The sequence below is a fragment of the Chelonia mydas genome, chromosome 14, assembly GCF_015237465.2.
Source record: "Chelonia mydas isolate rCheMyd1 chromosome 14, rCheMyd1.pri.v2, whole genome shotgun sequence".
NCBI classification, from domain to species: Eukaryota; Metazoa; Chordata; order Testudines; family Cheloniidae; genus Chelonia; species Chelonia mydas.
Window position 1 is genome coordinate 2,610,484 of NC_051254.2, and position 13,208 is coordinate 2,623,691.

The 13,208-nt window shown below is 51.3% G+C and overlaps 1 protein-coding gene across 1 annotated transcript; it reads left to right on the forward strand.

The window, feature by feature from the left end:
* The first annotated feature begins 4,047 nt into the window (after nucleotides 1-4,047).
* On the forward strand, nucleotides 4,048-12,827 carry CHMP6 (charged multivesicular body protein 6). The gene is made up of 8 exons (XM_037914235.2): nucleotides 4,048-4,187; nucleotides 5,742-5,851; nucleotides 8,907-8,994; nucleotides 9,611-9,697; nucleotides 9,795-9,860; nucleotides 10,150-10,230; nucleotides 10,988-11,042; nucleotides 12,518-12,827. Exons 1-8 carry the CDS (start codon nucleotides 4,125-4,127, stop codon nucleotides 12,568-12,570), a joined length of 603 nt encoding a protein of 200 aa, XP_037770163.1. The 5' UTR covers nucleotides 4,048-4,124; the 3' UTR covers nucleotides 12,571-12,827.
* Nucleotides 12,828-13,208: the final 381 nt, after the last annotated feature.

Consider the following 13,208-nt stretch of genomic DNA (forward strand, 5'->3'; position numbering starts at 1 on the left):
TAGCAGTAGAAATACTACCAGCCAGGATGGTGATGGTGGTTGGGAAATGCTCAGGGAGATTAGAAAGGCTACAAAAATAAAAACCCCAATAATAATGGGGGATTTCAACTATCCCCATATTGACAGGGAACATGTCACCTCAGGACAGGATGCAGAGATAAAATTTCTAGACACCATTAATGACTGCTTCTTAGAGTAGCTAATCGAGGAACCCATAAGCGGAGAGACAATTCTTGTTTTAGTGGAGCATAGGATCTGGTCCAAGAAGTGAATACAGCTAACCTGCTTGTAATAGCGACCATAAAGTAATTCAATTTAACATCCGGTGCCGGGCGGGGGGTGGGGGAGAAGAGTTACCAAAGAAACCCACAACATTAGCATTTAAATTCAAAAAGGTGAGCTACACAAAAATGAGGCTAGTTAAACGGAAATTAAAAGGAACAGTCACAAGAATGAAATGCCTGCAAACTGCATGGAAACGATTTTAAAACACCATAACAGAGCCTCAAACTAAATGTAAACCCCAAATCAAAAAAGAAAGAAAGGGGGCCAAAAATGCCACCATGGCTTAACAACAGAGTAAAAGAAGCTGTCAGAGGCAAAAAACATCATTTTAAAATCGGAAGTCAGATCCTACTGAGGAAAAAAGAAAAACACATATACTCTGGTGAATCAAGTGTACAAATATAATTAAGCAGGCCAAAAAAGAATTTGAAGAACAAAGAGCAAGAGACAAATATTAACAGCAATTTTTTAGAGTACATCAGAAGCAGGAAGCCTGTCAAGCAATCAGTTGGGCCTCTAGACAATCAAGGCACTGAAGGAGCACTCAAAGAAGACAAGGCCATTGCATAGAAGCTAAATGAATTATTTGCATCAGTCTTCCTTGCAGAGAATGTAAGGGAGATTCTCACACCTGAGCCATTCTTTTTAGATGACAAATCTGAGTAACTTCACCAGATTGAGTTGTCACTTGAGGAGATTTTGGAACAAATTGATTAATTAAACCGTAATAAATCACCAGGACCACCAGATGGTATCACCCAAGAGTTCTGAAGGATCTCAGATATTAAATTGCAGAACTACTAACTGTGGTATGGAACCTGTTACTTAAATTAGCCTCTGTACCAGGTGACTACAGGGTCACCAGGTGACTAGCTAATGCAATGTCAATTTTTTTTTAAAACGAGGAGTCCGGTGGCACCTTAAAGACTAACAGATTTATTTGGGCATAAGCTTTCGTGGGTAAAAAACTCCACTTCTTCAGATGCATCTGAAGAAGTGGGGTTTTTTACCCACGTGAAGAAGTGGGGTTTTTAGAAGTGTGAATTTTTCACACCCTTGAGTGGCATAGTTGGGTCAACTTAACTTTTGAGTGTAGACCTGGCCTTAGAAAAGAGACTATTGAGCGGGCTATGATAGAGGTGTATAAAATACTGCCTAGTGTGGAGAAAGTGAATTAGGAAGTGTTATTTATTCCTTCACATAACACCAGGGTGGACACCCGATGAAACTAAATAGGCAGCAGATTTACAACTAATGTAAGGAAGTTCTTTACACCACACACGGTCAACCTGTGGAACTCATTGCCAGGGGATGGGGGGAAGGCCAAAACTATAACTGGGTTCAAAAAAGAATTGGATACGTTCATGGAGGATAGGCCCATCAATGGCCATTAGCCAAGATGGCAGGGATGCAACCCCAAGCTCTGGATGTCCCTAAGCCTGACTGCCAGAAGCTGGGACTGGACAACAGGGGATGGATCACTCAATAGTTACCCTGTTCTGTCCGTTCCCTCTGAAGCATCTGGCACTGGCCGTGGTCAGAGACAGGATTCCAGGCTCGCTGGACCATTGGTCTGACCCAGTCTGGCCATTCGCACCCGAGAGAGATAGTTAAGCTGACCTGAGCCCCAGTGTAGACAGTGCAAGGTCGATGGAAGAACGTGTCCGTTGACCCTGCTACCACTCGGACAGGTGGATTTACTACAGTGATGGAGAAAGCCTCCTGCCACTGGAGTGTCTATGCTAGTACCACAGCGCAGCTGCCGCTGTCTCCTCGTAGTGTTTCTAGCGTAGCCATGCTCTTTGTTTTGTGAAAGTGCCTCTAGCCTCAGTCCTCCATTGCCACCCACTGGCTGATTGCAGCAGGACCCACGCATTTTCCCTCCACTGGTATATCTGAGATCCCGCCAAGGAGCATGTTGGATCCTTGCTACCAGCCCCGGAGGCAATGGAGAGGGGCAGCGCATCTTCGTGGTGCTCTAGTTTGGAGTCCCAGTCCCTCGGTGCAGGGTATTAAATACCCATGAATGAGGGTCTTGGAAAAGTCCCTTTGGAACTGACAAATGTGAGAATATTTGTGAACAGGTTCCTGCTCTTGGGGACCCCTGCGCAGCCATCAGGGTGTTCGGTTGGCATCGTGGAAACCAGGAACTGTGGCATGTTGCCAGCTCCTGTGATGTTATTGCACATCTCATAATTGATATTTCCCTGAAAGCTCCAGCTCCTCGTGATTACACAAGAACCTTAGCTTTCAGTTAAAGTGTCTGGGCCTCAAATCCTTAAGAGGAGCTTGAAAATATGAACCCTAAAGACTCAAATCTTCAGAAAGCAAATGCCAAAAACCCAGTGTTCCTTGTTTGGGGAGGGTCCTGACTTCGGGGTTTTGACTAGGGAGAGGGTTGATGAAGGCTGTGCTAGGACCCCCAGACGCGGTCGGTCGGTCGGTCAGTCTGTCCATCCATCCAGTGGACTCAAAGCACTTTACAAACGTTAATGAATTTGCCTCACTCCATCCACCCCAGGGGCAGGGCAGGAGTGTCCCTTTCCCCCAGGCCTGGGGCAAGCCTGCAGCATAGGGCAGGGACTTGGTTCAGGCCCTGCCTCAGGTACTACGCGCTTCCTTCCCTTAAAATCTCTCCCTGCCCCTGGAGCAGCCCCAGCAACCCATCCACAGGGCAGCAAGCACCAGTGCAAACTAGCTGCGCATGGGGATGCTGCTGCAGGCCAGAGATGGGGGGCAACTGCCCCCCAAAACCTCCAGCCCTGCAGGAGCTGCACAGCCTGGTGCATGTGTCCCTGCTAGTCAAACGGGGAGAGACAGGGTGCCACGGGGATGAGCCTCCTGTAGCCCCACATGTGCTCCCCCACCAGCATCCTCTGCCCCTCCCATCCCCTGCCCCTCTCCTCTCTACAGCCCCCCAGGGACACCCCGTCCCCCTGACCCCCCCATCCCTCCTCTGCCCCTCTCCTCTCTGCAGCCCCCCAGGGACACCCCGTCCCCCTGACCCCCCCCATCCCTCCTCTGCCCCTCTCCTCTCTGCAGCCCCCCAGGGACACCCCATCCCTCCTCTGCCCCTCTCCTCACTGCAGCCCCCCCCCGGGACACCCCGTCCCCCTGACCCCCCCATCCCTCCTCTGCCCCTCTCCTCTCTGCAGCCCCCCAGGGACACCCCATCCCTCCTCTGCCCCTCTCCTCTCTGCAGCCCCCCAGGGACACCCCGTCCCCCTGACCCCCCCCCAATCCCTCCTCTGCCCCTCTCCTCTCTGCAGCCCCCCAGGGACACCCCATCCCTCCTCTGCCCCTCTCCTTTCTGCAGCCCCCCCGGGACACCCCGTCCCCCTGACCCCCCCCAATCCCTCCTCTGCCCCTCTCCTCTCTGCAGCCCCCCCGGGACACCCCGTCCCCCTGACCCCCCCCAATCCCTCCTCTGCCCCTCTCCTCTCTGCAGCCCCCCCCGGGACACCCCATCCCCCTGACCCCCCCCATCCCTCCTCTGCCCCTCTCCTCTCTACAGCCCCCCCGGGACACCCCGTTCCCCTGACCCCCCCCATTCCTCCTCTGCCCCTCTCCTCTCTGCAGCCCCCCCCGGGACACCCCATCCCCCTGACCCCCCATCCCTCCTCTGCCCCTCCCCTCTCTGCAGCCCCCCAGGGACACCCCGTCCCCCCCATCCCTCCTCTGCCCCTCTCCTCTCTGCAGCCCCCCGGGACACCCCCCGCCATCCCGCCTCTCTCCAGACCCCTCCCGCGCTCTCCCCGGCAGCCCCTCCCCCCCGCCTTTCGCTTTTAGCCGGGCCGGGCCCTGCGCGGCCGCCGTAGCCGGGGAGCGGCCGCCGGGCCATGGGGAACCTGCTGGGCCGCAAGCGGCGGAGCCGGGTCACGGAGCAGGACCGGGCCGTGCTGGTGAGGGGCGGCTCGCGCCCCCCGCGCCCTTCCCGCCGCCCGGACGGGCTGCCCCGGCGGTGCCTGGCCGGCGGCGGGTCCCTGCGCTGGGCCGGGGCCGAACCGGCGCCGCTTGTCTCCGCTTCGGGCCCGCGGCTGCAGCGACCAGCCTGGGCCGCCGGGCCCCCCCCATTTATCCCCCCCGGGGGGCGCCGGGCCGGGTTCCCCCCCAATACACCTCCCCCCGGGGGGCGTCGGGTCGGGCCCCCCCAATACACCCCCCATTACACCCCCCCCGGGGCGGCGCCGACCCCCCCAAATACACCTCCTCGGGGCGGCGGGCGCCGGGCCGGGTCCCCCCCCATACACCCCCCCCCGGGGGGCGCCGGGCCGGGTCCCCCGCCATACGCCCCCCCATTACACCCCCCCGGGGCGGCGCCGACCCCCCCAAATACACCCCCCCGGGGCGGCGGGCGCCGGGCCGGGTGCCCCCCAAATACACCCTCCTCGTGGGGCCCTCGGGCCCCCCAATACACCCCCCCGGGGGCGCCGGGCCGGGTCCCCCCACAATACAACCCCCCCCCGGGGGATGCCAAAATACACCCTCCCCGTGGGGCCCCCGGGCCCCCCCTACAACCCCCCGGGGGACGCCGGGCCGGGCCCCCCCCGATACAGCCTCCCCGGGGGGTGCCAGCCCCCCTCCCGATACACCTCCCATGGGGGCCCCCCAAATACGCCCCCCAAATACACCCCCCTGGGTCCCCCCCATACACCCCCCCGGGGGTGGCTCCGGCCCCCCCCATGCACCCCCCCATACACTCCCCCCGGGGGGTGCCAGGCCGGGCCCCCAGCCTGCAAATACCTCCCCCCCCCCCCCCCCCCCCGGGTCTGCGGTGGGGCGCCAGGCCGGCACACCCACACAGTTAATTGCACAATCAGGGCCTTCGCATTGGCATATGATCACCAAGATCAGGTGTGATTCTCCGTCTTTATCCACCCACACCTCGTTCTCCCTTGGATCAAGATGGTGCATTGTATGCTGGGTCCTGAGTCCTTCAGGAACTATTAAATGCGTGTGTATAGCTGCTCTTTTCTGTTTTCCCTGCCACGTGTACAGTATGTACCTCTCTGGGAAACTCTTCCAGGTCACACTGAGGACGTCCGTGCGTGTGTCTGGCTGTCCTGGGACATCCCTGTAGCACTTACTTTTTGTAAAATTCCAGAAGAAAGTCGTTTCCGCCGGCTGCCAAGGGGGTAAAAACCCCCCCAAAGCTCTGTAGGTGTTTCTGTCTTGGGAGCCGCTGTTGCGAGCATTTTTCCTTTTGAGGAGCGTGACGTCCCAAAGCAAGGAGGAGACAACAGTTTGAGGGTTAACTTTTGGCATGTAACCACTTTAGCTGCCTGCTATGCTGTTGTCTTCTAGGAACTAGCCACTGAAATGATTAGAAAATCAGGACCTATCTGGACAGATGGAATGGACGGCAGGTGTGCCTGACCCGGACTGTTAAACAGCAGTTGTACAGTTAAGCTTCCATGGCTTGTCTTTTAACTGTTTTTATTCCTCTTCTCCATTAGCAACTGAAACAGCAGCGGGATAAACTGAAGCAGTATCAGAAACGGATAACTCTGAATCTGGAACGAGAGAGAGCTGTCGCCCGGCAGCTGCTGAGAAATGGCAAGAAAGAGTAAGTGAGGCGCTGCAGCTTCTGATCAGTGGCAGAATGTGAAGGCCGGAGATGGCAGAGAAGACAGCGTCCTTGCAATACAAAAGGATCTGTGTTGTTTCAAACATCTGGAGTAAAGTTACCAGGAAATGTTATTGAAACAGAGGATGTAAATGAGTTCAGGGGATACGTACGTAGGGCTCCTTTCTGTAGAAGGAGTGAGGTTAAAAAGTAGGATTCAGAGTGAACCTGTGTGCTGAGCTTGGAAGGCCTTTGCCTGAGTCTCAATGAGGGTTTGAAAAACTAGACTGTGGTCATACTCTTCAATATACAGCTGCCATCTGCTAATGCTATAATTTGATTTGTGTAGGCGCTTCTTGGGTGCACCAGTCCCTGCTAGGACCTGTAGTTCCCATGGGTTGAAGTAGTGGGTTCCTTTTTCTACAAATTACACAGGTTCTGCACGCTCCAGACATGTTAACAACATAGTCCAGGGTTGGGCAAAATTGGGCATCCCTGGCCAGAAATACCTCTTTTCACTGAGCTTTACTGCTGGCGTGCTCTGCAGAGGAAAATTCTTAACCAAAACATGGGCTGGAATAGATTTCATGGCAATCTCTCTGTCCTTTAAGAAACAAAGCTTTTTATTTTACTGACAAGATTACAGAATTAATTCTTTGGCTTAAATCCTCCAATTTATGCAAAAAATCAATTTGGGAAGCATGGCTCAGCTTGTGTTTAATTATAAAGCCACAACACTTATCTGGGTTCATCTGCCTGTGGAGAGAATTCCAGGCAGACTTTGGAGAGCAGAATCTGTACTCCGGACAGAAGAAATTGGTGCCTTTGGATTTTGGTCCCAATTAGAACATCCTAACTTCCATATCCATATCAACAGTGCCAAGTCACTGCAGAGGGCTGACTATCACCCAATTTAAACTGATATTGTCACCTTAAATTTGCCCTTTAGATTTAAATTTTATAAAGACAATCTTTTATAAAAGCTCACGTCAGTAAAAATATGAACACAATTAAAGAAAAATCCAATGGAAATGATATTTTGATAGTGCGTAGCTCAATGGGGCCTTGACCTGAGTTCTCTGGTTGCTACTATAATACAAATAAACAGTCCTCTGCAGTTTTTGAAACCCATAAATTGCAGTACTAAGATCCTGAAAGCGAAACTATCTTAATTATTTTTTTTGTCCAAGCTGGGAGAAATGCTAAAAATAAACAGAGCACAATTACAGGTTTCAGAGTAGCAGCCGTGTTAGTCTGTATTCGCAAAAAGAGAAGGAGTACTTGTGGCACCTTAGAGACTAACAAATTTATTTGAGCGTAAGCTTTCGTGAGCTACAGCATCCGATGAAGTGAGCTGTAGCTCACGAAAGCTTATGCTCAGATAAATTTGTTAGTCTCTAAGGTGCCACAAGTCCTCCTTTTCTTCTTAGAGCACAATTAGTGACTTGAGAATAGTTTTTGAGAATCCTTTCACTGTTAATCATCAGAGGTATTATGGATAACTGGTAAAGGAACTGGCATGTAGCATGCATATTTTATTTATTTATTTTTATATATATAATTGTGTGTGTTGTGATATCATTCAAAGGCTCCAGTCAGGATCAGAGCCCAGTTAGGGGGGCGGGTGGTAATCTCCCAAAGAGTGTGCAACCCAATCTAATGTGCTGTTTAGTTAACAATGTCCTTTTGAGTTGTACTTTAGAATAGCAATACGCGCTTCTCCTTTCATTGTGCTTTTCTGATTAGTCCGTTGGCCATTAGGCTCACATCTTATGATGCTTCCACCCAGCCCACAAGTGTGTTAGAATTCCCAGAAATGCTCAGTAAATCTGCATGCTTAATTATAACACAGCTATGCACAAAGTACAACTCTAACCGATCCGGGAACACTCCCTAACAGAGCTGATACTCTTCCCATGGTGGCTCTGTCTGGAATTTGTTGGTCCCGTATCATTAGGCCTAAAACAAACCAAAGAGACATTTTCCAGGGCAAAATACATTTGAAGAGGCCTGCACAGCTTCCAGTGGTGACCTGAAATGCTGTTTTTTCTGTCCTTCCATTGCTCAGACCCCCAGCCCGTGCCTTTCTCCCACTGTGGCTGTCGCTGGTCTGCCAGCTGGGCACCATCTGCTCCTGCCACTTGCTTTCTCTCCAGTGTTTCCTGCCTTGGATTTGGTAAATCTTTGGCATTAAAATGGTTTTTTGGAGTGAAAGTGAAAAGCAGTCTGTCTCAGGAGAAGCCTTGTGAAGAAGCTAAAGTTGTCATGGGATGGGAAGGGCCCAGCAGGCCTGGCTGTTGCCTTCAATCCTGATCAATAACTAATACTTTCTATCCACCCCTCCCCTGAAAAGATCTGTGGTCACGTGTAAATTCCTGTTAATCTGTTTGAGGGGGTTTCCTTACCTACTCCAGGCCCAAATAAGCATTGCCCTCATGTGGTCTGGCCCCAGGGCTGCCCATAACCCAGAAGAGGTCATCCATTGTTGGTTAGTGTCTGCTCCTGGAAGCCCGTGTCAGTACTGGAGAGTCACCGGCTGACAGCGAGCACCGCTGCTAAGCTGCGCACTTGAAGACAGCTGCATTCTCTGTCGTCTAGATACAGATTTGGCGTGACCCATGTTAACCCTCTGTAAGCTGCACAGTGCTCTTCCGCATTAGTGAAAGACGTGGACTTCAGAGCACGCAACAATCTGAGTAAATGCTGGAAACTTTACACCATATTTAGTTATATTTTTTTTTGGCTCTGCAGATGGCTAACCATTAATTCTAATTCACTATTAGGTTTTCTCCCCAGTCTAATGCTATGGAATTCCCACAGTTCAGAACTGTCTATTGGTTACTGGCTTAATCTGTTCTTAAAAGAAATCTCTTGACTGTAAATGTTTGACTCATCTGCCCCTTTTTATCACCGTCTTGTTGATGGGAGTTGTTCCGCCATTGCACTTGACGTGTACGTTTTAGAAGAACGCCTCATAAAAACTGTAATGTAGCATTGTTGCAATCTTTTTAGGCTCACTTGTTTGAGTTGTCTTTGTGCTCTTTTATTCATTCAGAAAAGCCAAGTTATTGCTAAAGAAGAAGCGCTACCAAGAGCAGCTGCTAGATAAAACAGAAAACCAAATCAGCAACCTGGAACGCATGGTATGCAAGAATCAATGAATCCCAGGGAATGGCTTATTTTGCGCAGCTGTTTAGGATGCATGTCCCTTAATTACAGCTAACTGCCCGAACACGAATGGCACTTAATGCTAGGCTGGTAGTACAAACATTTCATAGAACTGGCTACACCAGGATTATCTCCTAACCTAGTTATGAACTAGGTCCAGTTTGTAATGTAGACTGGGCCTTAACCCTGTGTCTCATCAGTATGTAAAGCCTTGGTCGAATGCAGCAGTGGAAGCCTCCCCTCCGTTTTAGAGAGACCATTTCTAGACGTGGGTGGAGTTCAGCTTCAGGGCCAGTTTAGCCTTAGGCCTCTGCTTAAGACTGCCAACAAGGGAGCCAGCTACTGCCCACTTCATTGGTGGTCTCGATGCAGCCACCTGAGTGAAGGCATTCATTGTGCACGGGCGCCGGAACAGCAATCAGGTGGCTACTACTTCTCATTATTACTGACATGGGGCAGATTTGGACCAATAACCGCTAAGTAAAAGGCTCCATATTCCAGCTGCCTGAGCCTTCCAGTCTGTTTCTGTACTGCCCATGGATGGGGCTGTGACTGCTCTTGACTCAGCTGTAACTCATGTTCTTACTCCAGGTCCAGGATATTGAATTCACCCAGATTGAAATGAAGGTGATTGAAGGCCTGAAAATTGGCAATGAATGTCTGAATAAAATGCATGAGGTAAGGGTGACCCAGAGAGCTCTGGGTGAGGCAGAGTTGTGGGTTTTCACATCTGTTCTGCAGCCCTTATATGCGGATTTTGGCTTTCTCCTCTTAGGTCATGTCAATAGAAGAAGTGGAAAGAATAATAGATGAAACCCAAGATGCTGTGGAATATCAAAGGGTACGTATAGAGCACATATACGGTCCTGAGCAGAGATGACCAATCATGCAGTGTTTTTGTGATGTGGACTATGCTCCAGGCTACCAGCTAGCTGAGATCTGCCAAAACTCATTTCATAGGTGACCAAATTAGGGTTTGAATTTAGGCCTCCCGCAGCAAAAAGCCAGAGCAATAACTGTCTGTGGTGTGGGGTCCCCTTATCACATGCACTGTTGTGTGTGTGGTGCTGTAAGCAGCAGAGCTGTCATGCTGTGGTGTTCATTGGCACATCCGTCTCTCTCCTGCACAGCAAATCGATGCAATGCTGGCTGGCAGCTTCACGGAAGAAGATGAAGATGCCATTTTAGAAGAATTAAATGCCATTACTCAGGTGAGCCTTAATTTCATGCTCTGGTAATTACTTTTACTCCACATTTCCAAGTGGTAATCTTTCATCAGGGAAGGGGTTGTTCCCCCTGTAGAGATGGTAGTCGATTTAATTCTGCTGGATAGCCTAATTATAGCTGCATGTGTTTGTTCTATGGGTCATCTGAGAAGCCAGGCAGATGCTCTGTACTTGGGAGACACTGAGACCACTTGGAATGTTTTTAAGGGTTGTTTTTGTTTACACTGTTATTACAGACAGTAGTCTTGTGGATTGGGGCACTGCCTTCACTGGATGGCTGTCCCACTTTACTTGACTAAGACCTTGACTGTTCCAGACCGGGTTCGCTGTCTCCCTTTCACTTCTGTTCTCGACCCCTCCACCCTGCATGGAGTGTATGGCTGCTCCAAACTCAGTCTTGAGGTTGTCTGGTTTTACCACCGGAAACCTTCAATCCAGTGGGGCTGTGGTGGTGGGACTCTGCAGCTGGCCCTGCCAGGGGGAAACTCATGGCTAATCCGTGCTCATAATAAACATCAGTTTACAAAGCCAGGCCATGCCCTGGTCCACTGGACAGCACTAAAACGAGCAACTCGAAGCAGCGGCGTCTCCTGCAGTTCTGGGGGAAGATGCCTTTTTGCATGCCGAAGCACCTGTTCGTATAGTTTCCAAACCAGCTCAGTGCAGAAGCCTGCAAGGAGCTCTGTGCTAACACAGTGGCATGTGGGGTGAGTGAGACGTGACATGTTTAATGTGCTTGCAGGAACAGCTCGAGCTCCCTGAAGTTCCCGCTGAGCCACTCCCAGAAAAGATCCCAGGTAGAGTCTGTTTATTTGATCGTACGACTTCTGCTTCTCCTGAATCTTCTCGGGGGTCTAACGGCAACTTGGGACCCTTCTTGTTTGCGGTGAATGTAGCATTTCTGAATGTGAGCGGCTGAACGGTGCCTGGTGCAGTGTGGGCTTGGGCTGTGCAAGCTTCTTCTGACAAATGCAGCTCACCCTGGATCTTCAGCACCCCCATGGCTCAGTCTCAGTCCAGCCTCTCATGTTGTTCAGCCACTGTGTCTCATAGTCTGCGTAGTGGTCTTGCACTCCTACCCTCTGTTAAACCAGGCCATCCCAAGTGACGTTTCTCACCTGCAGGGAGGCTTCCTGGCCCAGCAGCAATGCATAACTCTTGTTAGCGTGCTAAGCTCACCCCTAGAGAACTTACTGCGTTTCTCTCCCAGAATGTGGGTCAGGCTTGGGATTCTGTGGTACCAGAAACGGCTGGGATCCCTCCCAGCTCGGCTGCTATCGCAGGGTGCTGCTACTAGGGGGGATCCAGTGCCTATCCAATTGCTTCTCTTTTTAGGGTCATAAACTAGGCCCATCGCTGTCTCATGAGCACCGCGTGTCTCAGAACGCTAGGACCCAAGGGGGCATGGTGATGGTTCTTGCCTCCAGAAGGGGCTCGTGTGCTGGCTCACCCCTGAGCATCCAGTGCAGGACACTGCGCTGTAGGGGTTGTGTAGATAGCACACACAGCTGATGAGCCAAAAATAGGCCAGAATGCAAGGGTAGGTGAACTGTGACACTCCTGGGCCTTAGCCTGGCTTTGGGGAGGAAGGAGTTAAAATCCAGCTCCAGAGAAATGGGGCTCTGCCCTTGCTTCAAGGAAACCCTGCACTGGGGGTGAATGGGCTGGACTCGCGCTGGGTTTGTGGAGCTGAGTCTCCCACGGATAACAGAGCGTTGAGAGACTCGCTGTAAGAGAGGAATCCAGCCTCCTGATTGTAGGAACCAGGAGCAGTAAAAGCCGCAGGACGTCTGGTTTTGGCTATGACAACTGGACAGTGAACAGGAGTCAGTCAGTCCATGCTGTCAATCGATAGCAGGCTGGCCATACCCTCACGTGAGCTCTGCCTGTAGACGGCCCGCTCAGTCCCTGTGAGGATGCAGGCTGTCATAACACAGAGATGAGGGAGATCTTGTCTAGCCAGTGCCCCTGCAGGAAACTGCTTGCTTTGACCTTATGTTGTATGATGCAGTGCACTGGTCTTTCTTTCTCAGGTGTCTAGATTGTAGCTGTTACTTGTTAAGATTGTATTTTAACTGCTTGAGCAGCATGTGGGGCAGAGGGAGATGCTGGATAAATAGAATTACTCTTGCTGTATCGTTCAGTAGATTTCCCAGGTGCTGCTGGAATGCTCCTTGCCTTGCAGAGAAATGAGAGATGAGTCCTGTTTCTCTCACAGGACTTGACTCTCTCTTTTCTCTTATTCTGAACTGAGTTTCTCTTTCTTCCACAGAAGCATCACCTGTCAAGATCAGGGCCAAGCCAGAACTGGTGGCAGCATCTTAATTCCACTCCTGGGGATAACCCCAAATAACTTCCATCATGGACAGTTTGGAATCCCAGCATGCCCTGGGGACAGGAAACGTCACAGTAGCATCCCAGCTGCGCTGGGCGAATGTGCTGGAGTGAGGTTTCCTGCACAGGGCAGGGAATCTCAGCAGATTATCGCTCTTGTATCAAGATTATTTTCTAGTGCTTTCTTTTTGTAATTTAAACTCACTCAGCTGCGCTGTCTCTGGATTAAACAGTGACTTTAAAACTTCCAAAGCCAAATGCTTTCTGCAGGCTGCTTTCAATTGCAAATCTGCCTGTGCAACCGGTGCTGCCCTCACTGATCTGTTAGAAGCCCATGTGCTGGTCTTGGAACACTGGAGTGTTAAAAATGGTTTTCGTAGTCCTTATGTTACACTGCACTGCTAGGAACCCATCAGACCTTCCCTTTGGCTGTGATCCTGTGTCCCTCTGATCTTCCTCCTCTGGCTGGGGCTCCACTGTCTAAATCAGACTGTCTGGCTTGGCACTGGGATCTGAGAGCTCGCTCTAAGGGTATGGGCAGCATGCAGCCAAGTTGAGCCCAAGCATCGCTTCTGACCTCCTGCAGGCAGTGACGTTGTGGGTAGCGACAGCCTCTCGTGCTGAAGGAG